The 27,886-nt window shown below is 46.3% G+C and overlaps 1 protein-coding gene across 1 annotated transcript; it reads left to right on the top strand.

The window, feature by feature from the left end:
- The first annotated feature begins 251 nt into the window (after positions 1–251).
- Positions 252–4,060, top strand: LOC139055486 (uncharacterized). The gene is made up of 2 exons (XM_070533001.1): positions 252–515; positions 3,645–4,060. The coding sequence occupies exons 1-2, from the start codon at positions 296–298 to the stop codon at positions 3,929–3,931; spliced, it is 507 nt and encodes a 168-aa protein (XP_070389102.1). The 5' UTR covers positions 252–295; the 3' UTR covers positions 3,932–4,060.
- The last annotated feature ends 23,826 nt before the right edge of the window (positions 4,061–27,886 follow it).

The raw sequence follows: 27,886 nt of genomic DNA, 5'->3' as shown, positions 1-27,886 counted from the left end.
GGTCAGGGAAGAGGGACGGTTCGGGGAAAAAGCGTGTTTAGGGGCCTTGCGTTTTCAGGGGAAGAGGTTCCAAGAAGGAGTGCCCCGTGAAAGAAATGCGATTCTCAACAGTTTCACGGAAGCGTTTATAAATGACGAACCTGCCATGGAAGGTCAAAAGCACCCCATTGGTCAATGTGCTGTGCGAGGGAAAGGAAGAAAGCGACCGTCGGCTCACAAGCATTCAGAATTTCACTCGGACGCCTGGCCTCTCTGAGTGCGGATTTGCACTGCAGTCTCTGCTTCGAGCAAAGCCATGCCAGCCGCAATGGGAAGTTTCGGCTCCTGCCTACAAGCGTCGGCTCGAAAATCTCGGCGAGTGCGTTGCATTGTGCCCAGTGGTCGCGCGGCGCTCCAAGACATGGTGGAGTCTGCAGCACGGGATATTTGCGTGGCCTCCAAGCGAGTTGCACCCGGGGACGCTGTCAGCGGAACTTCAGCACCCGTAGCCCGGAAGCGAAGTGCACACCGTGGTGGTGAGCATTCTTTCATTTCTATGAATACGTCTTGAGTTTCTGCTACAGTTTGTTACTTAGTGGGAAATTTTATTTCTCTTCATATGATATTTTTTAGATGCGCAATTATTATACCGGCTGTATCCGTTATTGTGTGGCATGTTTTATCAATCATGCGTCTCCTTCTTTTCGGTTAGTACTAACAGTATCTAATGCCAACGTTACTAACAGAAGCATTCCAGTATTTTGGTATTGTTACTCGATAATGAGTTTGAGATTATTGTTGTAATTTTCGATATTACAACTACAGCAGTAACTTAGGCACAGTGTGTTAACTATATTCAGGCACATGAATGTCAAATATTTTGCCGATGCGCGGTGCTATTTTTACCGCGTTTGAACGAAAGCCCACAAGATAAGAACAGATAGCCTACCGCGTATGCTTCTTGCATGCCGCCGCAGAGCTTCTCTCAAACACGCCATGGAAGGACTAATTAAACCTTGTGATCAAACATTTCTATCAGCACTATGACGGATCAAAGTTCTACGCGGTTTCTCTGTTGCACCATGTTCTGGTTAGCGTACGGTCGAAATCGAAATCCTACGGTGCGATTTAAATTGGTTTGGCTTTGGCAGTGTAATTACCACTGTCGTAAATGTGCACAATGACGCGAGACTTGTTGCTCGGAGTAACTGACTGCTCATACTGACATGAATGCTTGTTAAAATTAATGCAACCGTCATGCGTGGTGAATAGAGCCCGCCTACTTCCATGGCATTATTTTGGAGAGCAGCTGTCGTCGTTGTGAACGCTGTTTTTTTTTTGTCGGGGCTTTCGTTTTAGTGAAAAAAAAAAATAACCCACGCAACAGGGAGCTAGCCGCGAAACATCTAAATGGATGTTTTCGAGTGTGTTATAAAACGTATACTATAGGTATGTGTACCCCAAGTGTAATAAATTAAATTTAGTGAATTAATTTATACCAAAAGGCTCGGCAGCAGGTTACGCTTCTGTAACATGTGAAGGAGGAAGCCTGCTGCACATTTGGTACTGAATTAAGTAATGTGATCGGAGGGATCAGACTCCTCGCAAGGATTAACGAGAAGCAGTGTGAAGTGCACGTATGGCAAGCCGTTGTCTGCGAGCTTCGGCCATACTGTCTACGTTGCCATCTCGCATCGTCGCGTTGCTGCTTTCGCAGTTCGGCTTCTTCGACGCTTAGCTATGGCTTCGCGCCCTCGTATAACAGGGTGACACTCGCGCAGACTAGGTTTGTCTTCGCCTGTACGTTGTGTCCTCCGGGCAGGTGAAATTAGCACTCGCGGTCGAACGCCTTGGTCCAGCCGCTTCGCACGTCGAACCTCGTTGATCGGCGAACCCGGACCGGGGTTCTTGAATAAAGTTTATTCTTTCTCTCTCTCTCGTTGATCGGTCGTCTGGCATCATCGGCCTTAGCGTACTTCCGAGGGAGGTATGCAGTGCTTCGTTGATGGTTCGGATGCTTGTGTTTAGTCTGTTTATTAGTGAAACCTATCGTGTCCTGTAAATTCTATGTGTCAATTCAATGAAAGTGTGAACTGTTCGATTCACTTTGCTCAGAGCTTGTATCCTCTGTCTTAAGGCGGTATGAAATATTCCTTACGTAGGTATTGGTCCTTGCATCTTTACTTCCTTGTGTAGGTATCAGCTATTGCTGCTGATAGTTTTTTTTTGTACAGCGTAGTAAACGTGGTCAACATAAATGGCTAAATTGGTGTTGCCGGAGTTTATGTGCGATATGCTGCTGATGCCTTTTCGCACTGTTCATATAGGTTTATTTCATCGTGTTTTATGCGTAGAGCACTGGTTAACCAGCCGCTCACGGGAGACAAAGCGTGGCGCCACTACACACAGTGAAACTTGTTATGCGCGTAGATTGTTTCCCGGCATGCATTACATGCATGCATCTTGGATGCGTACTCAACAAAACTAGAATTTTGTTAAGCTCCCGCGTGTTCCAGCCAGTTTTTATTCTTTTTTACTCCTCTAACTTTGTGTGCCTTATGTACAAGAATGCCAGCGCACATGTGTCCGTAGTGCAAGGATTTTGAGCGATGTATTCTTGGCTGAACCTATACTTGAACTTACTTTATCGCGCGGTGGCCTCAATATTGGTAGAAAAATAGCAATTGTGCCGTTTGGCCTGCTGCATAGGTAGGTGCGCGAACACGGTTTTCACAGGCATCCTAAACTCGGGGAACTGGTGCAAATCGTCGCTCTACCTGTCTGGCGTGAAGTGTTCAGAGATCAAAACAAAATGGTCACATGATAGCCAGTCCTTGCAGTACACTTTCCTCTCGCAAGCCTTACGCTTGACGTGCCGCTTGGGAAACGTAAAAAACGAACCATGACGATGCACTCCTTGCTTCCTTCGCTCTGCACCACAGCGGTACATGGGTGCTGCGGTGGCATTGTTGGAGCCGCTGCAAGTTGAACAATTCCAATGGCAAGCTGAACAAAGCGGAAGTTTCCTGAATGCACGCGCAGCTGAAACATGGTTCGTCGCCGGGCTATCGATGTTCGTACGGCAAACATGCAGCGTGTGACGTCATGGTTCGGGAGTGTGCCAGTGTTGCACGACTGTCATGCTGTTCGAGCGTAATAGAAAAACATAATGAAATTTCGTGCTAGCTCAAATGCGCTGACTTTTACCATTGCGTTCTTGAACGCAAAAGAATTACGTGTCGAAATTCCGATTTTTATCTAAGATCGGATGTCAAGCCCCCTAAAGGAATCTCAGGAGGTCAAATTTTTCTGTAAGTCCCCAGTATGGCGTGCCTCAAATTGCAATCGTGGTTTCGGCAAGTAATGCCCCCAACGCAAATAAATTATTAAAATAATAGCTGCTTTAGTCATACGGTAGAACTTAACAAAAAGCTGCATTGGGTTCCTTTTCTATACCTGAATCATTTTTTCCTAAAATAGCAATTCATGAATACCACTCGGGCGTGTTTTTCTTTAATTACCATAAACTTTTTGGCTGTGATGGAAACTTACTTTTATCCGTATTTCTTTTTGTTACTGTGGGTATCGAGTGTTATTTTGACTTCTATGACTCTTATAATCGAGACACCCAACCATCGTCCTCCCGCTTCTTATGCAATGCGCAGGCGTCCCCCTCCAGCGTTTCAAACGGTGCCATCAGTTTGACGACGCTGCTGGTGGAGCCAACACCGGAAGTGGCCCCGAAACGTCGTCACGTGAGCTGGATGCCGACCGCCACCTGGTGTCAAGCGCTAGAATTTCCCGATCACCGCACCTTTCTTCCCCGTACGATGGCTTCATGGTGGAGATAATGGCGATGGATGACGACGAGTGCAACCTTCCAAAGAAGATGAAAATGCTCAACCTGCAAAATGAGAACTCTAAGGCATGCAATAGCATCCGCCTAGAATAGCCAGGACGTGAAAATGTGACTGTCCCGTTTGGCCCATGTGTCCTTCAGTGTTCTCTGAATGTTTGATGTCACCGTTAAAATCTTTTACACCCACAAATAAATCAGAGCCTTCTTTTGGCTTCCGCAGAATCCTGCGAGTCGTGTTTCTTCTTTATAGTCGTTCAAAGCTTACGTCACTCACTCTAGGGTATTTCGCATATTTGCTGAAGTTAGAGCAGGAAATATACAACCTACATAATCACCTGCAGTGCACTACAAACAAAATAACGTATGTTCATGTGTGTTTTATTTTAGCGCTTTAATTTCTGCCATACTATGCTCGACCAAGTATGGTCCACAGCAGATGTATTTATTGAGTTTATATAGCCTACCACTCTTCGCTGTGATGGATGCATTAGATCTACACCGTGAGCATCTACCAGACGCAATGTTCATATTCTTTTACAGGTCAGGCGAAATGACATGCTCAAACAATAATAATTGTTATGGTAAGTTTCTTTATTTCGCTGTCACTAACAGTGCTTCGACAAATCAGGAATATTGCTCACGGTTCATTCCATGTATTAAGTTGTATTGGCACAGGGATGCCAGTTTATTTAGCAATCATAGTAGATATCTTGATGGCCACTCGTTTCACAACTGTTCGGTGGGAGGGGACGAAGTTATGAGCTTTTCCTCGATTTGATGTAGTCTACATAAGCTGAGCTTTTCAGATTTCAATGCCACTGCTGATGGCATGAAAATGTAAACACAGACATATTGATTCACGAGTTCAGCAGTTTTAAAAGGCGAACAGATAATTATGGACGATATGTTCTAGAGGAAACTTAGGCAGCATGGAAGGTGGGTTGAAAAGGGAGCTTGCGGGTGCACTTTAAAACTTATGCGTAAGGGCGCTAAACCACGGTAGAAGAAGATAAAAATACATTGGGGAAATTAGTGATTATAAGTTTTTTAGTGCCAGAAATATATCTACAAAGACAGCACGGAATTAGTTACAGACCGTTAAATAGGACGCCACACTGTCAACGCATCGAGCAACTCAAGCGCGCAGTCATGTCTCTAGATCAGACGATCAAACTGTTAAGGATAACTGCGTTCCTTACAAAATAAACTAGATGATGGCGCGCTTGCACAAGGGCGTCCTTTCCTCTATATCGTTCCTTTATTCATTTCATTTGTGGCTCATTCTTACATGCATCGCACAAAAACAGTTCGGCACGTAGCCGAAGGTTTCTGTGGGTCGATAGTCAATGTACATTTATTAGCAGCTACAAAATGTAATACAAATTTACTCCCTGGGAATAAAATTGAAAACGATTAAACGATGACACACTGATGCAACTAACGAAAACGTGGAGTATACATGCAAGTACAATGCATGAAAAACATAAAAACATGTATGTGAAAGTGGTTTTAAAGTGTGGAAGCCGATGCCACAACAAGTTGTGAAGTATACAGCAAAAACTGTAATGAAGTAGTACTTGGTAGGCACAGCTTTTAAGAGCGAATACGAAGTTGTTTGCCATTTTTACTTGATGATGCATTGAATTCCTAATTTTGACACGATGAAAGTCAGCCAGTCGTTGAACATACGTGTAATGAGAGACGGGTATGTTAAAATTTATATTTGTTGCATTCCTTGTATTTCGATTATGTATAATGAGCGAGTATGGCAAGAATGAATGATTTTCGCGAATAACGTTGTTAATCAGAATGGTATCTTTATTTTCGGATGCCTGAAGAAATGGGCGTGTGCCTATACGGCTGATTTGCATAGTGTTATTATCATGTGGGCTTGTATAAGTTATGTCGCGCGTTCGTTGGTCTATGTGTTGCTCAGGATAGGGTAATTATTAAAAGCCGGCGACCTGCCACACGAGACTGCGTGGATGGCTAGGTTGCTAGCACGTATTGTGCCGCATCTTCACGAATAATGGATTGCGTGCAACTATTAAACAATGATATGCGAACCATGCGTTTAAAATAAATGACGTAGGGCAGAACAAAGACGAGGCTGTCAAGCTAGACATGGAAAATAACAAAAATCACGAGGAAGACGGGAGATGGAAATTCAAGGCGATGAGCAACAAGGTGAAAGCAAGAACGAACGTTTCGGCAAGTGGACTTGTCCTCTTCAAGGCGACATACGTTTACCTCGCCACATTACATTCAGGTGGCGTTCTTCCAAAGGGGAGAGGGCGTAAGGTGGGTGGATGCGGCAACGAGTGAAGGTGTAAGGTGTGTTAGCGGCGAGGGTGCAGGATTGAGATTAAAGGAGTGCTGTGCACAAGGCCTACCATAGGAAGTCGACAAACACTGACACCGTGGACAACATAGGGGAAATTTCTTGTACTTAATAATTCAAGTAAAAACGAAAAATTATTGGAAATGAAATTGGATGAAAAAACAACCTGCCGTGGGTGGGGTACGATTCCACAACCTTCGCAAGGTTGTATGAAGTTGGCCACCTGCGGCAAGTGGGTTTTTCATCCACTTTCATTTCCAATAACTCATCGTTTCTTTACTTCAATTATTAGGCACGATTGGGTTCCCCTATGTTGTTCACGGTGTCAGTGTTTGTTGGCATCCTACGATATGACTAATAAAGATCGGGCCCATCGGTTACCTCCCATTCTTCTCGTTTGGTGCACAAAGCCAGTGACACGGCCGTCTGTCAATCACGTGTCAACGGCCGTGTGTCAGCCGGCGTGTCAAAGGCGAGCACAGCAGCCCTCTATTACCTCTTTCTCTGGTGGTCGTGGGCTATCGTGTCTCTCAAAGAGATAATAGTAGCAGCCACCAAAGCTGGTGCTCGTGAAAAAAAAAAGGAAAGAAAGAATTAAACATAAAATAAAAGGAAATGCGAAATTTATTTATTATTTTTAATACTACAAACCCTGGTCAGAATGAGCGATACCTGATCTGATACAAAAATATGGGCGGACAACAGAGAAAAAGAAGAAAATGTATACAATACATACCATGTACTGATAGCTATGCGCAAGTATACACAAATATATACAGATAAAACATATCCATAAAAAAACGTGCATACACATACATACGGTATACACGCCCTTCGTTCGTACAACGCAATTAATGTACAGAGCAGCTTAGCGAAGTACAAAACCAAATATATATAAAGAATGGGATTTATGTGCGCATGCTTCAGAGAAACTCAGCCAGAGAGGGCTGAGACAGTTGTTTGTTTCTTAATTAATTCCAATCAAAAATTAATATTGGGAAAAATGAATATTTAAAACAATTAATATGTGTTTGGTGCGGTTTTAATGTTCGATCATGCCGTTGTGTGGTGTTATAACCAGAGGAAAGTTGAATAACTGTAGATGAATCAACCTTAGCATGTCCCGCTATTATTTGATATAGGAATTTGAAACGGGAATGATGCTTTCGCGTTGATAGAGGTTTGTGGTTAGCTGTGGTGCAGATGTGTCTGTTGCAGATGTGCGGTCACAACGATTGCACATAAATCTGAATCATTCGCACGTTTTCAATATTTGTTTGTGTGAATGGATTCAAGATAACAATGGCGTAATCTGACCTAGACAGAATGACAGATTCATACGCAAGAAGACAGGCTGTAGGAGCGGACAGTTTCAGAGCCATAAGAACGAAAAATAGCTTACGTTGGGGGTTTGCTGTGTCATTGCGAGTCGCTCTGCAGGAGTGGAGGAGCACGCTCCGCCGTTCTATGAGTGTTTCCGCCGCATGATCACCTTTTGGGAGCTGAAATTTTACAAAGGACGCAGTGGAAGATCGACTCACATCGACAGATATCAACTAATGGGCAAGTCGGACTCTTATCTCGCCTCCGTGGCTCGAAAAAAGCCTTGCCGCGCCGACCCGCTGCGTCAGCCCTAACGCCAGCGTGGTCGTAGTCGCCCGTCACCTCTGGCACGAACCTTAGCGCCGGCGCGGCAGATGCAGTCCACCGCGCGGTCCGTTGACACAAGCAGTCTCCAATAATGGAAGTGGTCGTGAAGGCGAGAAGAATACCGAAGACGAGTATCACAGTGGGAGCTGGACGTAGTTGGAAGCGCAGCGCTGGTGCGCACGCCAATCGCCCGGAATCGAGTTGGAAACGACACAGACCGCTACCACTACAGAATCCGTGCACTGTGAGAGGGGGAGACCTCGGTTCCGCGCCAGGCCACCACCACTCCTTAACGTAAGCCGCTGCCGAAACTTCCACCCGAAGATTAGGAAATAATCCTCCGACCGACCGCAGACAGCAGTCAGTCTGCTGAGATACGGTGCGACAGAACTATTTAAAGCAGTTTGCGCCGCGACGCAAGTGAATCCCACCGAATTCGTCGCCGAGGATCAGCTCCGGGTGCACCCTACCAACAACACGGCGCTGATTAGCAGCGCTTGTTGTGATAGGGCCGACGGTTACATCAGATTGCAAGTATACAAAATCGGGCAGCAAAAATACAAGTTTATGGCTACGCTCCGGCACCTGAGAACTCTACCAAAGGGATATTGTACCACGCGTGTTCTGACCAAGATGATGCAACCAACTTTGGCGAACTACGAGCCAGAAATAAGGGCACCCAAATCATCGGAGCCAGGCGACTGGGGAAATCCAAACACATTGTGGCTATGTGAAACCTGGGCAGTCTGCCGGATTACGTAAAGTACTGGGGAGCCACGTACGTCCTTTGCCCTTTCCGGGACAGGGGTCGAAGTCTGTTTTAACTGTCGGAAAGTAGGCCATCGAACATACGTGTGTCCCCAATAACAAAAGGCAAAATGCAAGAGATGTGGTAATGAAACAGATGCCAGCCACACGGGAGTTGGGTAGTTAAGTAGTTGGGTAGTTGGGTAGATAACTGCAGGTAGTTTGCCAAAAAGCGGCCAGCGCTGCAGTTCGTAATGGCGGACCTCGACCCCAAGCTCAATTTCATCGCGCTACAGGAAACAGAATCGGGAATCAAAATAACTAGCTGTACCTGTTTTAATTAGCTCTCTACAAGCAAGAAACCGGGTGCAAGAACAGCCATTGCTGTGCACAGAAACATCACCGCAATGCAAATCGACTTAGAAATCGCAAATCCGCACTACACCTTTGTGCAGCCAATGCCCAAAAACAGGAAGCATTATAGCCTCTATATACTAAACATATATAGCCCGCCAAAGTGCACTACTATTCCCTTCCCCACAATCATGAAAAAAGCGAGGAAAGAGGCGGCACAAGCCCAGCTCGTCCTCCTGGGAGACTTTAATGCAAGCCGTACCATGTGGGGCTACCCGAGAAATACTAATAAGGGAGTGTAGATAGCAAATGGGGCCAGCAACCACGATTTGACCCTGCTCACAGATCCCACGCAGCCGACACGTATCGGCAATACCGTGTCACGAAACACCACTGCCGATCTGACCTTCGTCCGGCAAGTGGAGGGGGCGACGTGGTCCAATACAGGCCTCAATTTGGGCAGTGATCATTATGTTCTGGACATTAGAATACCTGCAGCGGGGTATAATAAAAGAAGAAACTGCTAGTCAAACATACCAAGTGGGACCAATTTAGATTCAAACGCAACCGTGAGGCAGTAACGAAGATTAAAGACCTAAACGAGTGGACGGCGCAGCTCCTCCAAGATGCGGAAGAAGCCACCATTGAGGTGCCTACCGAGGAAGATGGCCCCAGGCCCGACTCTAAGCTGATCAGCCTCTGGGAAGAGCAGCAGTCTCTCCTTGCAGAATGGATTAAGCACAAACATAACCGCACACTTAAACTAGCACTCGCCCAGGCTGAGGCGGAAGTACTCGAGTATTTATGGGAGCTAAATTCGGCTCAATGGATGCAGCTGTTCAACAGGCTAAATGGCATGTAGGCTCGAAGAACCCCTGGCTCTTGTTTAGACATTTGCTCGATCCTGATAGCAGCAGAGGGGCAACGGCCAAGAAGGTCAATCGGCTCCTTTGGGCGCATCCAGCCTCGGAGCAAGATATCAAACAAGAGCTCACCAGCCGCTACTTTTAATACAGAAACAAATGAGCTGGCCTTCGCAGAGTGCACTAGCGAAGCGATTGAGAGCGTAGATGCCGACATAACCGAGGCTGAGGTAAAAGCTGCGCTCGTCGATCTAAAAATAACCTCGGCGGCGCGGCCGGATGGCATAACAAATAAAATGCTGCGCAACCTCGATGACTGCACAATTAGGAGCCTAACCGGCCTCTTCAATCACCGGGGAACTACCACAGCCATGAAAGGAGGCTGCCGTAGTATTTATTCGAAAACCTGGAAAAACGCTGCAGCTGGAGAATCTCCGCCCTGTCTAACTTACGTCATGTCTGGGCAAAGCACTAGAGCACGTGGTTTTAACACGCCTCGCCGAGCGTGTAGATGAACACCAATTATTCCCACCTACACTGTATGGCTTAGGCCAGCTGTGTCCACGCAAGACATCATGTGGATGCTCAAAAGGGACGTTGTGGATGCCGGAATCCCGGAAGCAGTGCGCACGATCCTAGGACTCGATGTGTACAATGCCTTCGATAACGTCAGACACGAGGCCATACTCAGAAACCTATCGGACATGACTGTTGGGGCACGGGCGCACAGATACATCATTGCCTTTCTTCGCGACCGGACAGCCACCTTCAACATTGGAGGTATCAACAGCCCTCACATCAATCTCGGCGCTAGGGGTACACCCCAGGGTGCAGTACTATCTCCTTTTCGTTTCAACTGTGCAATGAGGAACCTACCCAAGGCACAAGAAGATCCCGCTCATCCGCCATGCCATCTATGCCGACGATGTTACGATCTGGACGAGTCAAGGCAATGTCGAGGCCGTCAAACAGGCATTGCAAACAGCAGCCGGCACGGAACAAGCCTACGTAGCCGGCAACGGCCTCAAATGTTCCTCTACCAAGTCAGAACTGTTTATTGCCGGCAGAACAACGCAGGCAATCAAAAGTACGCTGCAAATAGCAGACAATAACGAAGTAGTACCCCACGTCGCCAACATAAGAGTACTGAGGCTCTTCGTAGAGGAAAAGAACTCCTGCAAAGAAACTGTGAAGAAACTGGCGAGCACTTCTCGCCAAATAATCGGGCTGCTGCGACGTGTTACTGGCCGCAAGTTTCGACTCCAAGAGAAAGAGGCATGCAGGCTAATCCAGGATTACTTCGTATGCTGGATGGCATACACATGTTCTTTCCTTCAACTACGAAAGATAGACAGTTTACTGCGTTCAGTCTACAGAGCAGCCGCCGGACTTCCTACATGGGCAAGCAACGAAATACTGATGCAATTAGGGCTCCATAACACCGTCACTGAAATCGTGGAAGCAGAGAGAGCGGCGCAGTGGTGGAGGCTGTCATGCACACAGCAAGGGCATGAGATCCTACAACTCCTGAATCTCTCACCCCCCAACTCCCCCCCCCCCCCCCCACACACACACAGGAAACACCAAGAGAGTAAAAATTCCGAGAGACATTAGGAACCAAGTGGTCATTCCACCACTCCAAAAGAACATGGGCGAACACAACAAGGGACGCCTACGCGCACGCGTGGTATCCCTTAAGAACACTATAGCAGACAAACCGGCCGTATATGTGGACGCCTCGCCTGTGGGGAACGGCACATATGCGATAGCGGCTGTGGATGGAACGGGGCGGATCCTCCAAACCGAGGAAATCGCAACAAGGTCTATCCTAGAAGCGGAAGAGGCCGCCAATGCTAGTGCAACAGCAGTCACAGGGACTCCCTTCATTGTGTCGGACTCAATGTCAGCGATCAAAAGCTTCAGATCGGGGCCAAGTAAGCCAAACCGCGGCAGAAAAACTACAAAGGCCTAGTCCCTAGTCACGGGGGAAACACCGGTAACGAAGCTGCCCACCTCACAGCCCGCGCAACTACTAATTGGGCCGATTGGCGGCCTCCTCCAGAAAACCCTGAAACCCTGTCACTAAGTTACGAAGATCGCCTCCATCGGCAAAGAGAGGAACGACAGATTTACCCGCCTCCATGCGGCGGCCTAAACAGACAACAGGCCGTGACCCTGCGCCGAACTCAAACGCGCAGTGTGCTCAGCCCCAGGAGACTAGCGGCCATCCTGAAGGATGACAGCGTCTTAACATGCAAGTTTTGCGGCTAGGCACAGGCTGGACAGGATCACATTCTATGGGGATGCGACCGCCACCCGCCCCAGAAGAACTCCTGCGGCTAACCCCCTCACCTCAGGAATGGGAAAAAGCGTGGAGAATTGCCGACCAAGAATTACAGTCCCGGCTGGCGGAATGGACGGCGACAGCTGCGGCCCCCTGGGCCCCGACCTAGCCTCCCCCCATGACCTGGCTCCCCCTTCCCCTACTATAAAACAAAGTTGTTTCCTCCTCCTCCTTTGCTGTGACTTGATCGAAGTGTTTATTCAATCTAAGATCAGTTGCTATGAGGTAACCTAAGCATTATTGTCTGTCACTTCGCTAATAAATAAAAATAAATATGTCATTATTCCATTTCAGTATTAGTTCGTGTATTTCGTATTTAGTTAGTGTTGACAAGCACAAGAGTGTGGAACCGGTTTTGGCGATCGCAAATTGTTACAGATGTTGCTTCATTTCAAGCGCAATAGATGACTAAAGCTATCCGACAGGCAGTTCATTGTTATTAGTGGTTCGCAGGATCGAATAAATAAATAAATTTGCGACAGTGGTTACCTGATAAATTTACTCCGGATATATTTATTGCTACATCGTGAATGCGTTGTTACCACTTGCAATATGGATAGAGCGACATTCTAGCAATTTTCAGGCTCCCCACTTTTGTTTACAGGTGAGTTTTAAATGGTATTGAAGTAGACATACCAGTTGCCCTCAGTTCTCCCTTCTGCCTTAGCTCGTAGACCAACATGTGGCGAGTACAGGTCTGGGCTGGACTTTTGCTTCTGCCTTCGCGAGATGCCCAGGACAGCCGCATACTGTTTCGGTAGAGAATTAGAAAAGCCTGATCAAATGGTTCAGTTCTAGGCTCTTTCTGCTACATGGGCGAAAGACGTATTTTAGAAACAAACTGCTGTCGACCAGATATCCAGGGAAAAACGGGGAAGGCGGGAGATGGAAATTCAAGGCTATGAGCAAAATGAGGACAAGATAAAAGCGAGGCGGAACGTTCCAAGAAGTGGACTTGTCTTTTTCAGGGCGACATATGCTTTCCTCGGCACAGTACATATAGGTAGGATTCGTCTAAACGGGAGAGGGGGTAACGCGGGTGGGTACGGCAACAAACGGATGTGTGTTACGGCGAGGGTGTAGGATTGAGAATAAAGTAGTGCTGTGGACAAGGCGAGTGACACGGCAGTGTGTCAGCCGCCGTGTCAACGGCCGTGTGCACATCACTCCTCTATTGTCTGGTTCGCTGGAGGTCGTGGGCTATCGTGTCTTTGCAAGACATAATAAAAGGAGCGGCAGAAGACGGTGCTCGTGAAAAAAAAAACTACTGAGAAAATAACTGACGTGGAATAAATATATAAATAAAAGAAAAAAAACGGAATGAAAGGGAGGAGAAGAAACCGACTAAGCAACCAAACTATGTGTTGTTGCCTATAGCTTGAAATGCAGCCTACCGTATAGATTCAAAAATTCCCTCTAAACATTATGCCTCTTGGTAGCAATGTCTTGAACTCATGGAAAAGGCATGATTTTCTGTATTTTCTTTCTCGTTCAAAACGGAGACTTGATTGTAAGACGTAGAGTTTAAGTCCATCAATGTTATCACCTGGTTGGTGGAAATGCTCGGAGAAGGCTCCGGGATACTTTCTCAATGTGTATGTACGACGTCAATTTAATCTGACGTTCATTGATTGTCCCGCTGATACCACCCAATATTATGAAGTAACGATCGCCTGAGAAAATCGTTCCAGGATATGTCAAAGGTTACCTATCGCCGCAAGAGAAATTTTAAAGACACGGTAGTGCACGCAATAGTCAGGCAACATCATTCCCCCGTAATGAAGGTATGCTGTCTGCCAAGGTGCAAAACTTGCCGGCACCTTGAAAGTAACATTAAAATTAAAAGCACGGCAAATAGTTATACACACAAAGTGAGAACTAGCCTTACTAGTACAAATTCATGTGTGGTTTACGTGTTTGAATGTTCCTTCCCTAAGAAAAAATATATCGGTGAAACGGGACAACCAATGGACGCCATATTAAACTGACATCGCGCGGACACAGCTGAAAACCGTCCCAAAGCTGTCGCCTATTATTTCAACTAATCAGGTCATAATTTTGCGGAACTTAATCTCTACATCTTACAGTCAAATTTCGGTTCTGAGCGAGAAAGGAAAATTCACAGAATCACACCTAATGCATAGTTTAAATACATCGTAACCAATAGTCATAAACGTTTGATTGGGAACTTAAGAATCGATTCGATACGCAAAATTTCAAGCTATAGGCCACAACACTTAGTCTCGCAGCTGAGTGGTATTTTCCCCTCCCTTTCTTTTCTTTTTTCTTTTATTTAAGATTTATTCTATTTCAGAAATTTTTAAGTATTCTTTTTTTCAGAGCCACCATTTTTGGCCGCTCCTTTTATTGTCACTTTGAGAGACACGATAGTCCATGACCCCCAGCGAACCAGCTAATGAAGGGGTGCTGTACACACGGCCGTTCACACGCCAGCTGACTACGGCTGTCACCGGCCTTTTGGACATCACTCATTTTTTCTCAATTCTACACTCTCGCCTCTAACACACCTTTGTTCGTCACCGCATCCACCCGCGTTACCCCCTCTTCTATTTAGAAGAACCCTACCTATATATACTGTGCCGAGGAAACCATATGTCGCCCTGAAGAAGGCAAGCCAATTTGTCGAAATGCTTGCTCCTGCTTTTAGTTTGTTCTCGTTTTGCTCAGCGGCAAGAATAGAAATTCATGGGAGCTGCCGACGGACGGATTTCCTGTTCGTTGCTGTTCTCGGGGCTAACTACGACACGACGCAGGAAACTAGACCGAGACTGCAAGCATAACCACACATAAACTTAGCCGAACCCAGAATAACCTAGGTGGGGCCGCCAACATCGCTTTTTGCTCAGTCTTCCCGTCACTAGTGCGAAGCTGCTTCAATTTCGTTCTTTTGGTTAGAAAGCGCCCCTTGAAGGCGGACAACCAAGTGATCTTTCTATAAATAAGAAGAAATAGCGGCTTTTATTCATTAGCTAATGAACAGCTGCTATTTAGAGGGCAGTCATGGTAATCGAAAAGAAGTTGAAATTTCAGAAGTAATTTAATAAAGACGATTAAAATTATCAGATGGAGGGATTAGATTACATAACGTCTACAAAAAAAACATTATGAAAGGAAAGTAATAAAGAAAAAAGCACTAAGGAACTGAACTACATGTTGCTTAGTGTTTTTTTATTCCCCTTTTATTTATTTGTTTATGCCATTTCAGTATTTTATTTTATTGTATTGCTTTCTTTGTTTTTCATGAGCACCGGTCCTGCTGCTCCTTCTATCATCTCTTTCAGAGACACGACAGCCCACGACCACCAGCGAAACAGGTAATAGAGGACTGCTGTGCACGCCGTTGACACGCCGGCTTACACACGGCCGTTCTCACGTGATTGACAGACGGCCGCGTCACCGGCCTTTTGGAGAGCACTCCTTTATTTCTCAATTATACACCCTAGTAGCTAACACACGTTCGTTCGTTGCCGCACCCAGCAGCCTTAAGGCGCGCTCACACTAGGGGGAGACGTCCCGCAACGGCACAGCGTCAACGTCAACGCTGCGTCGCAGCTCCTCCGAATGACGCTCACACTGCGCGCGTTTTCTCACCGCGTTTGTCTTGGAATCTAGAGAGAGGAGGCGTTGAGCGAGGACCCTAACGAGCAGAGAGAGAAGAGCACAGTCACGGGACACCAGAGAAGACTGGAAAGCACGCTCTTTTCCCGCGTCGGCGTCTTCATCGTCTGCTAGCTCTCCTCCCATCGCCCTTTTTGTCACAACGATGGCTGGTTCGAACGATGAGCTGTTGGCTACGGTAAACGTACTCATACTTGCTTGTTCGCTGCTTCTGCACCATCGCCTCAAGTCGCATGTTCATGATGGCAAAGCAACCGCCGAGTGTCCCGCAGCACGCGCGCAGCCTCCGCCTCCGCCGACGGGGTCACTGAACTGGCACCGACGTCACGGTTCACGGTCGGCCCCCATTGGCAGTTCTCGTCTGCGGCGCGGGAAAAATAGCTACTGGACCCATCACTCTGCGGGACGGCACAGCAGCCCGTCTGCGGGAGAAAAACCGGTTTGTGCGGGAAGCGGCGCGCGGAAAACGTTCTGCGTTGCGCGTTTTCCCGCCACTGTGAACGCGCCTTTACAGCCTCTCCCCTTTAGAAGAACACTACGTATAGACGAGGACTGTTAGAAAAGTAGCTGACCTTTGGCCGAAGAAAAAAAAAAGAACTAGCATAACTGGAGCGTTGGAAACCTAATCACCCTCAAAGTAGTCTCCTTGGGACTCCACACACTTCTCCTAGCGGTGCTGCCATTGTTGGAAGCATTCATAGATGAGATGGCCTCTTTTGAAATGGAGTTTAGCTCAGGTGTCGTTGCAGCCATAATGTCCTCTCTTGTCTGAAATCGCGCTCCTTTCTATGGCCTATTGATTTTCGGAAACAGCCAGAAGTCGCAGGGGGCCATATCAGGAAAGTAAGCAGCCTGTTGAACTACAGGATTCAGGTTTTTCACCAAAAAAGTCTGAATCAAGTGCGAGGAATCTGCAGGAGCATTGTCACGATGGATGCGCCAATTTTCTGTTGACTACAGCTCCGGTCTGTCGCGCCGATCAGCATCACGTAGGTTACGGAGGACATCCATATAGTAGTCTTTGGTGATTGTTTGTCCCTGTAGTGCATGCTCGTGGTGTACGACACCGCAGGAGTCAAAGAAAGCAGCCAGCATCACTTTGACGTTGCTGCGCACTTGGCGGGTCTTCTTTGGTCTTGGTGACGTGGAATGCTTCCACTGTGACGACTGGGATTTGGTTTCTGGGTCGCACCCGTACACCCAAGAATCGTCACCAGTGATTATGGTGCTCATGAAGTCGGGGTCACTGTTTGGGGAATCCAGCATGTCCTGTGAGACTTCAACATGAAGTTGCTTTTGCTCCACGGTGAGCAGCTTCGGCACGAATTTCGCCGCAACTCTTTTCGTGGCCAAATCTTCGGTCATATTGAAATGTGGAGAAAACGGGCTGATGGCCACCTCTTCCGCAGTTTCTCGGATAGTCACACGACAGTCCCGCATTGCCACAGCGTTCACTTCGGCAATGACCTGGTCATTTCGGCATGTTGATGGCCGACCAGAGCGTGTTTGGCTCTCCACCGATGTGCGACCGTCTTTAAAGCGGTTCTACCACACCTTAATTTGTGTGCTGATCAAAGCATTGTCACCGAAAGCCGCCTGAATCTTCCGAATGGTTGCTAGGTATTTTCTACATATTTTGCCATAACGTTCCACCTGGCTGTGTGTAAATTCGGGTCTATGTTTCTTGGCAGGGTCCCTACCTTGATGGTACTGCGATACTCATCGGGTAGGTTTGCCGTTCTTTGTTCTTCCCGTTCAATTTCTTTGTGTTTTTAGGAGCTTTCTGCCCGTGGTAGTCTGCTGGAGTCTGAGTAGCTGCGACCCTAATTGTGCTTATTTGAGCTCCTCGAACGTGTTGTGGAGTCCGAGGGCCAGCAGCTTCTCTGCCGAGGTGTTGGCCGGATTTTGGGTACCGGGGCACACTGAGATTGAGGGCAACCAAAGGGTTGATAGGATCGCTCGCGAGCACACAAACCGAGCGGACCTAAACACAGATCCTGAGGACTTCATGACAGTTATCCCAACGTACTCTGACATACTAAATTACCATAGAGGGACGAGGATCAGATATCCCCCGCCTCACAATAGACTCACTCAACAACAGGCAGTTTACTGGCGACAGCTCTGACAGGAACTTTCCCAAATTTACATATACTATGCAAAATGTTCCCAAGTCAATACAAGGACACATTCCCGTGGTGTGGCGCAATACGCACACCCTATCACATCACATGGGAGTGCAATACGAATAAGGCATTCCACAAAACAGAAAATCCGAGTGCGGAGCAGTGGGAGAGCGTGCTCTCCAGCGGTGACCCTAGCCTCGAACGTAGGCTGGTGGATCATGCCCGACAAGCAGCCACGCTCAGTGGTGCCCTGGAATAGGGGCGCCAACCATGCAGGACGAAGATCGTCATCAACCAACAGAAGATGAAGACATCCGGCCCGACCGCTGAATTACTCTTTCTAGAGCAATAAAGTTTACTTCCTCCTCCTCCTCCGAATGGTTTCCACTTGGCTATCGCCCAGTTTCTGGCCAAAATTTGATGCAGTAGCGCTGCTCCAATCACTCCGCCATTTTCCTTGCAATAAAAAACCGACCAGAACACTACGCACTGCCTTACTCAAACGCTGCGTCCCAGCAACTGACGCTATCAGCAGGAGGGAATAAATTCAAGGTCAAAAAAAGGTTCAAGGTCGGCTGATACGAGCGCGCTTGTTTCATGTCCATCAGGTGTTCGCAAAAAAAAACTATGGTCGGGTACTTTTCTAACAGACCTCGTATACTGTGGCGAGTAAAGTATATGTCGCCTTGAAGAAGACAAGTCGACATGTCGAAACGTTGGCTCCTGCTTCCACCTTGATCTCGTTTTGCACATCGTCTTGAATTTTCATCTCCTGCTTTCTCCGTGTTTTCCCAATATTGATAGGACGCAATGTTTACATGTTGTTGCTCCCGCTGACCGTCAACATCCCTCATTTCTCTAAAAAAGGCCGTATGTTCCCCTTTACATGTGAAATCATTGGTGTCGCGTTTTCGCCAATGCGATATGTGCTATAATGTGCCTGCTTGTGATACAGCAACTATGAGCTGACCCGCCACGGTAGTTTAGCGTCTATTGCATTGCGCTGCTGAGCTAAAGGAGGGTAAACGCCTCTGTGGCGGCTGTATTTAGGCGAAATGTGAGCTACTTGGCTTGGAGCATCGCCTGCTCATAGCAAAAAAAAATGGAACCGTCAACATATTCCTTAATGATTTAAGCTTTCGTAATTAGGCAGTTTTAGAATAGGAACAGATAATTATTGACAAGTGCTACAGGAAACTTATGACGATGAGCAAAACGAGAACAATGAGAAAGCAAGAGCCTGCGTTTCGACAAGTGGACTTGTCTTATTCAAGGCGACATATGCTTTCCTCGCCACAAACTTATGAATAAGGCATAATTCTTTGTATATAGGTGGGGTTCTTCTAAAGGGGAGAGGGTGTAAGTTGGGTGAATGGGGCAACGAGCGAAGGTGTGTTAGCGGCGAGGGTGTGGAATTGAGAACAAAGGAGTGCTGAGCACAAGGCCAGGGACACGGCCGTGTATCAACCGGCGTGTCTGTTGGTCGCAGGCTATAGTGTCTCTGAAGGATATAACAGATGCAGCGACCAAAGCCGATACTCGTAAAAAAAAAATAAAGGAAAATATTTAACTGGTTTAAATATATAAATAAATAAATAAAAACGAAAAGAAAAAACACTGAGCAGTCATACGAAGTGGTGTTGCCTATTACTTGAAATTTAGCATAGCGATTAGATTATAAAGCTCCCTTTGATACGTTTACGCTTGTTTGTTGCAATGCTTTGAACTTAAGAATAAGGCAAGATTCTTTGTATTTTCTTTCTCGCCTAGAACGGAAATTTGACTGTAAGGTGCAGAGTTTAAGTTCATGAAAGTTATGACCTGGTAGGTTGAAATGCTTGGCGATGGCTTTGGGAAGCTTCTTAGCTGTGTCCGCGCGATCTCCGTTTAATCTGACGTTCATTGATTGTCCTGTTTCACCGATACTATGTTTCTTACAGAAGGAACATTCAAGCATATAAATCACATTCTAACTTGTAGAACTAAAGCTAGGCTTCAGTTCGTGTGCATAAAAATTTGATGTGCTTTTAATTTTAATGTAGCTTTGAAGGTGCCTACAGGTTTTTCAGCTGGGAGGACAACATGCTTTTATTACGCGAGAATGATGTTGGCTGACTTTTGTGTTCACTAACAAGTCTTTAAAGTTCCTCAGGAAACTTATGCAGCCTGGCAGGAGGGCTGGAAATTGAGCTTGTTTTGTGCACTTGGAAGATTATTTGGAGGGGCGCTAAAGCATGGATCAAGAAGAAACCAACGCCAGGGCGTAATTGCTCAGTTTCTCATTTCAGTTGCTCATTTCAATAAATATACATAGCAATAAACTATGCGGAAATAGTTAAAAGCCGCCATTTGCGACGCTAAATGTACAGCGCACCTGGCAAGTCCTGCATAATGCTATGTAACGTTATCAGACGATCAACATGTTTAGATAGTCGAGTTCCTTCACGATAAAATTTAGTGATGGCGCGCTTGCACAAGGGTGGCCCCTCCGATGTATAGCGTTACCCTCCACACTTTTGCGCGTTCTTTGGCCTATGTGTCGCCTCCGGATACGGTAATCCTCAAATGCCGGCGTACAGCTGCACGAAGCTACTTAGATGGCTACGTTGCTTGCACGTCTTTTGCAGTAACCTCACGAAAAATGATTGCGTGTATTTATTCAGCAACGATATGCCGGATGGTGAAGCGTGCGTTTAGAAAGAGGAAAGAAGTAGGGCAAAACAAAGGCGACGCATTCAAGCCGGACATGCACTAAGAGAGGAATTTGGGTATACAGCTCCGCAAAGCACGTTAGTGGCGCTATTTCCGAAACTTCCGTACGTGCCACAGTGAGCTGTGCACTTTTCAAATCTCCAAATGTTTTTCCTACCGATGGCGTCGGCATACTCAGTTTCACTTGAAAAAGCTGGAGTATATAGGATAATGTTGGCGATGTTTTTTGAAAGAGTGTCTCAAATTCTTACTGACTGAATATTCACGCTTTGGGCCAATCTAAATGGTCACTAACCAAACTCCTTCCGATAATTTGCTTGGGGTCTGAAAGGTGTATAACGCGCCATGCAGGAAGCTTTCGAAAGCGAGAGCATATTAGAAAGGATCAAGTAGCAGCCATGATTGTAGCTTATAAAATTGGTCGAGCATATGCTGCGATCAAGGAAGGGAGTTGTCGCTCCCTCTTGAGAGCAACTTTTCCATCTGCTGCTTTGCGCCACGGAGTGAAATTCGTCGGCTGCTGCTCTTCCGCAGTGAAACGGGGAGTAGTGAAAAAGTGTCCCATGTAATATATTCCCTAGAAAGAACGGCCGCGGAGGAAAAGATTTGTGGGAAAAAGTGACTCAGCGAGGAACCCATCATGATTTAGACAACAAAAATACCAGAATTTAATACAAGCGCGGCCGATGCGCACTCAGAGGATAAGATCATGTAAGCCACACTCTAAAAATTTTAACACCCTTAAGGGTGTAAATGACTTGTCCTACGGGTGACACCCTTTTGGGTGTATTGCTACACCCCAAGCAACGGGATGCAAATTAACACCCCACAAAAGAAGGGGTGTTAATATGACGTCACCTCGGCTATGGGTGTAACCAAACAACACCCTTTCTATATGGGGTGTAACACAGACACCCCCCTTTCAATATGGGTGTAGCTTGGACAACACCCTTCCAAAAGGGTGTTATCCCTGCAAGCATTTTAGCGTTCACTACAGCCATGTAGTTAATGGGCACACTAGCTGTTGTGAATGCTGCCTAGCCTTAGCTATGGTACTACCTTGTTCAGTATGAGCCAGAATCGGTGAGGCGTCCTCATATTGCGCTTCTGATCCGTCATGTGGTAGCATAACGTGCGACCTTTTCAGGCAAACAATTTAAGGTTTCACCATTGCAGCAAGGCACACAGGCCATGCTTTTCGTAATCTTCCTCTGCAGTGATAGTACACTGCCGGCAGGATGCAGAGCGCAATAACAATGCGCGCTGCACTAAGGACACAGGATCTCCCGCACCTTGGTGCACCAGTACTTATAACCCCGTGGAAACAGCACACAGCCAACAGCATGGATGCATTTCAGAAATAATGAAAAACCTCCACTTTTCTTGGTCAAAAATTTTCGCAACATCAGCTCGACCAGGAGGGAAAGACACCACAGTTCGTTGTTGTAGCTCATATTGAATGCAATAGAGCACAAGCAATGCATGGATTGGCGACGGTAACAAGTGCAGTACTACAGAAGCATATGTTTGCCTGTCAAGTATTTTGCCGTTTTAAGCACACATTTTATACATCTATTCATCAAAGTTGTCATTCATCTTCACGGGATGCTTCTACTAGTACGTTCACACATATGACTTAAAGGTAGCACTGAAAGCCAAAGAACAAAGTGCTTCCACGCCGAACAATGTTTCAGCATTTACGAAGAAAAACAGCATGTGTAGCTGTGCATGCTGTTCAATATATAAGCATGCACTATTTCCTGAAATATATGTATGTTCCATTTACTGCCAGTGACCTGCTTATACCCAATAATTTAGTTTATTTTTCACCATGTGCTTGCATTGAATATTCCACAGGCATTGTAAGTTACGCTACCAAAATAACAATCAGCTAGTCTAAGGTTACCTAATTGAACAAAATCATTGTAAAATTTGTTACGAAATGTCAGAAGAAAAGTATTTATTTCATTAAAGAGAAATGGTTACATAATAATGTTTGCACATTTTAAATGTAAAAAGGAAAATAAGGAGTAAAACCATAACAATACAAAGACATAAGCACCGAATAATGGCACAGGCTTGCTGAATTAACTTTTAAGCAGAACAGTTTTTTTTAATTACCTGACTACGAACTATCACATGTTTTCATTCTAAAAGCACTGCGTGTTGTTATAAAGCACAAAAATAACCAGTCACATAAGTAAGAACAAGTCTGAGTGTGCCTTTAACACAAGGATAGAAAGTTGGGCGAGTTGGTACAGTAACATGATCTTGGATTGTAGCGCGAAGTGACACGGACAATGACTAGATAGAAGCAGACAAGATGAGCGCTAACTCTAAACTAAATTTTTATTGAAACGAAGAACATATATATATATATATATATATATATATATATATATATATATATATATATATATATATATATATATATATATATATATATATATATATACAAGACGACAAACAAAAGCCATCAGCCATCGACTGCGTGGCAAATCTGAGTGCAAGCTATTCTCTTGTCAAGTATACCTAGGCAGTGCGACCAATGTGCTCCCAATATGTATGAGGCATTAGTCATTACAGAGCTGTAAGAACATGACAATCCTAGGATGTTTATGTTCTTGAGGCATTTTTCCCCACTTTCCATCTTTTGAAACGTGTATACTTTAGTCATGAAAACACAAATGCTACAACTGGCGTGTGATAAATATTGCGTCTTATTTCCTAGCAGCTCATTGAAACGAGCCACGACGACAAATTCAAATGCCGTTACCTCATCAGAAATTCAAATTTCTGAAACACAAACAAAACCAGATAGGCATTAGAGTGAGCATCACTTAAATACATTACACTGGTTTAACGTTATTGCACCACTTTGTGCCAGGTAAAAATGTTAGAAACATCAAAAATTTTAAGATTCTACGGCCAACCCTGAAAACTAAACAAAAAAATCATTAAGCTTTCTTAAACGGGTACAGGAGCTTTACAACTGGCCGTCTTGGTGATGGACATGCTGATAGATGAGCAGCCATTCCACTGAGACGAGAATGTTGAGGGCTTCGCATGGAAGTTTGCGAGATACTGCAGAGTAGTTCTTGGTCCACATGAAGGAGGTTGCTTGCATACACATCTGGGCCACCATACTGAATGCATGATGTTACCGGAACCTTTTCCCCCTGCATTGTGGTAAAAAAGCATGGTTAAGTTAATACGATATTTAATATGCAAAAAAAAGAGGTGAGGCATGCAGACAGGACACTAGAGTACAGAAGTGAACATGAACACGAAAAACATGAAAAATTTCATTAAATTGTTTTATCAGATAAAATTTTTATACTATGTGTCATTCATTATGAGGGTTCATAACCACAACATATTTAATATATAAGCAGGTAGAATTATCAGCTTGCTCAGTTTGCACAAGCTCGTTTGAGGCAAGAAACCGAGTTTCACAAACACAACCTCAACATTCTTGATTGAAAAAGGAACACCTCAGATAACATGCATTCCTGTGAGTGGGCATTGCACAGTTCAAGAAAAACAAATTAAAACTCACAGACCGAAAGCGAATTAATTGATAGGTTTTAGTAGCACAAGGGCATCTTTGGCCAATGAGCGCCAAGTCTATAGTGCAAAAGATGAACTTAGTGCATCTTTACAAAGCAAATATATAAAGATGACTAATCCCTCTCTGCACTACAGTTGCTTTCCTCTAGCGTGAAGTCATTTTAATGCATGCACACGTACATACACACGCTACATCCAAGTGTAACAGCTGCAGAATTAAAATTGGGCAGCAACAAAGTCGCAACCTTTAACCATTGATCCCAAGCTGTACTAGTGACTGGAGGTAGTACTAATATCGCCAATGACGAGTCGCACTCTTTCTGCCCGATGTTACGCTGCTCTTATTGTCAAAGATGAGTTACAGTCGGCATTGAGGGAAAGCTGCCCGCAAGAGCAGCTCCTATTTTTGTGTTATTTCTAACCAGAGACCAATGAAGTAATATATCTTTAGAATGAGAATGACACCGAAAAATTGAGTATGTAAAAAATTTGGTACATTTTTCCGGAATTAACTTGGGGGTTAACGGCTAAAGAGGCAATCCAGAAACTAGAGCAAGTTTTGACATGTTTGCTACCAGTGAATGCTAGAAAATATGTTGGCATTCTGTAGTTTTGTCCAACAATGCAAAACGGATTATTTATAACTGAGGAAATAAATGGAAAAGTATCATGAAGTATATTTCGTGAATGTAATGCAGAGTCACTCAACTTCTGTTACTATATAATCTCCGCTTGATTAACCTGCACTTTCTGAACTAGTTCAGGAGGTGCGGCATTTCACTACTCATTCCACCAGTTCAACGTGGCAGCAACTGCATGTTGTGATTTGTTTTACTTAGTGCAGGCTTTGTACAGGGCGAGTTCACAGCATTCCCCGCACTTGGCCAAAAGGTAGTGCATGTTTACGCAGCAGGTGTGGTGGCGCTTCTGCACGAGCGAGGTGCAGAAATAAGAGTTTCATACAATAATTACTAGAGGGAACTCTGACGTTAGTGTCCACAGGAGATCGAACAAGAACGGCTGTACCAGCATGGAAACTATGGGAAGTACATGGATTTGCCTAAACTTCGTCTGTTTGGCTTCAAACGGCTTTGTGACTTTGTAAACTAGTCATTTTCAACAATATACTGTGTAATAAATAAATAAACTGTAGCGGGTAATATGCATGTGGCACTGTAGTTGTAGTGGGTAATATGCATGTGACACTGTGCGGACTGCCACCGCTGCGGCGCGAGACACGAGCGCGGGTTGTTGATGCGAAGCGCTAGGACTCGTGATCTAGAAGCTACCTGCGATCCCTCGAACGAGCTACATAAACCCCATTTCATTTCGTGGAGGTGCGGGGTAACCTCGAAAACTGGAACTCCGAAGCCGGACGCTACCGACTGCTGCGACCATGCCTGACGAAACCACCCAGGAAGAAGCACCACAGCCTCCGACGGTCATCGTTTCCGGTGCATTGCGCCAGCGTGATCCTGCCATCTTTAGCGGCACCGATGATCATGACGTGGATGATTGGTTGTCATCTTACGAAAGGGTGAGCCAGCATAACAAGTGGGACGACGTCACAAAGTTGCACAATGTGCTGTTTTACTTAACCGGCGTCGCGAACCTCTGGTTCCGAAACCACGAACACGATTTCACAACGTGGAGCAGATTCAAGACAAGTTTCACAGAAGTGTTCGGGCGCCCCGCTGTGCGCAAGCTTCGCGCAGAACAACGCTTACGGGGGCGCGCGCAACATCACGGTGAAACGTTCACAAGTTACATCGAAGATGTTATTGACCTGTGTAAGCGCGTGAATCCGTCAATGGCGGAACAGGACAAGATAAAACACTATATGAAAGGCATTGATGAGGACGCATTTCAAATGTTGCTAGCGAAGGATCCGCGTACCGTGGCCGAAGTTATCAACTTGTGCCAAAGTTTTGACGAGCTACGGAAACAACGCATCTTAGCTCGGCGCCCACCGCCTACGGAAGATTCGTTAGCAGCATTGGTTAATGGCGACAACCACACAACTTTGCTGACGCAAATAAAAGAATTTGTGCGCGAGGAGGTCGCGCGACAGCTCTCGATTTTGCCGACCACGCAGAAGCCTTCTCAATATTTGGCTCCAGCGATCCGACAGGTAATTCAAGAGCAAGTGACCGAAGCTCTTCCACCTCCGTGTCAGCCGGCTCCCGTGGCCGCGCCTCTGACGTATGCTGAAGCCGCTGCACGGGCGCCTCGTCTGCCGGGATTCTCTCCTCCGCCTTCAGCGCCTCTCCAGCCGGTGTTCTCTCATCCGCCCTCGCCTCGCCAGCAGGTCGCTCCCTTCTTCAGCGCACTGCAGCAAGGCACAAATCCTTGGCGTACTCCTGACAACCGCCCAATATGCTATGCCTGCGGTACACCGGGACATGTAGCGCGCTTCTGCCGCCGGCGCTTGCCGGCCTTCGTGGGCACCGCGCGACCACCCAGCTCCGGCTTCCGACCATACCGTATGCCTCAGCGACCACCACCGGAAGTCTACGCTGCTGATGACATACCAGCACCGCAGCCACAGCTCTACAATACTCGTCGCTCACCTTCCCCTCGTCGGCGCTCACTCTCACCCACGCGTCGTAGGCCCAGTGCCAGTACTACTGAGGCGGAAAACTGATTTCCGCAGTTCCTGAGGCACGAACTGCGTCATCGTCGGAACATCAAAGTCCTCGTTTTTCCCCCGCTAACGTTATTGAAGTGTCTGTTGATGGCATCAAATGTCTTGCCCTCGTCGATACAGGTGCTGCTGTATCTGTGATTAGTGAGAAACTCTGCCGTGAATTACGGAAAGTGACCATGATGCCTTCGGTATTATTGCTTAGAACAGCCAGTGCACAGCAAGTTCAGCCAGTCGCTATATGCACTGCCAGGGTGTTGATTCGAGACATTTTGTATCCGATTGATTTCTTTGTGCTAACTTGTTGCTCCCACGATGTGATTCTCGGTTGGGCTTTTCTGTCGCGCCATCACGCCGTCATTGACTGTGCCCGTGCTGAGGTTCAGTTCTCCGTTCTGTGCGCTATGCCATCTCACGACTTTCAAGTTCATGATGTAACCAGGATCTGTGTAGCTTCAGATACTGACCTTCCCCCTCACAGCGCGGTATTTGTCCCTCTTTCATGCGCATCGCTTGCCGAAGCGACGGTCATGTTTTCACCCGCTGCCGTCTTCATTCGCCGCCAGCCTATATTGTTGCCTTTCGCTCTCCTCACGGTTCACCATGGGGCTGCAGAAATACTGATTTCTAACCCAAATTCGTACACTTTGGCTTTGCACTGTGGCGAGACTATTGGTACCATCCAGACTGTGGACGCTGCCGTTATTGTGCATTTCCCTGTTCCCGACGACGTGGATACTGCCAACGTAACAGCACTGGCACCCCATGTGCCATCTAACCGAGTACCACCGGATGTTTTTTGTCGCTCTATTGCCGATGACCTCGAGCCGACACAACGTGAGCGGCTTATTACTCTTTTAAATGATTTCCACGCCTCTTTTGACTGCAACCAAGCATCATTAGGCCGCACAAGTACCGTCTCTCACCACATTGATACGGGACACCACGCACCATTACGCCAGCGTCCGTACCGCGTGTCATCCACCGAGCGTCGTGTCATCGCCGAGCAAGTTGAAGACATGCTTGAACGTGGTGTTATCAAGCCATCCTGCAGCCCT

This window comes from Dermacentor albipictus, chromosome 2 (genome assembly GCF_038994185.2).
Source record: "Dermacentor albipictus isolate Rhodes 1998 colony chromosome 2, USDA_Dalb.pri_finalv2, whole genome shotgun sequence".
Lineage (NCBI taxonomy): Eukaryota > Metazoa > Arthropoda > Arachnida > Ixodida > Ixodidae > Dermacentor > Dermacentor albipictus.
This window is presented reverse-complemented; position numbering and strand designations above follow the sequence as displayed.

Excerpts from the sequence above, each read along its gene's own strand:
- LOC139055486 (XM_070533001.1), top strand. The coding sequence starts at position 296 with ATGCCAGCCGCAATGGGAAGTTTCGGCTCCTGCCTACAAGCGTCGGCT. Across the intron at positions 516-3,644 it reads GCGAAGTGCACACCGTGGTG|GCGTCCCCCTCCAGCGTTTC; the intron begins GTGAGCATTCTT and ends TGCAATGCGCAG.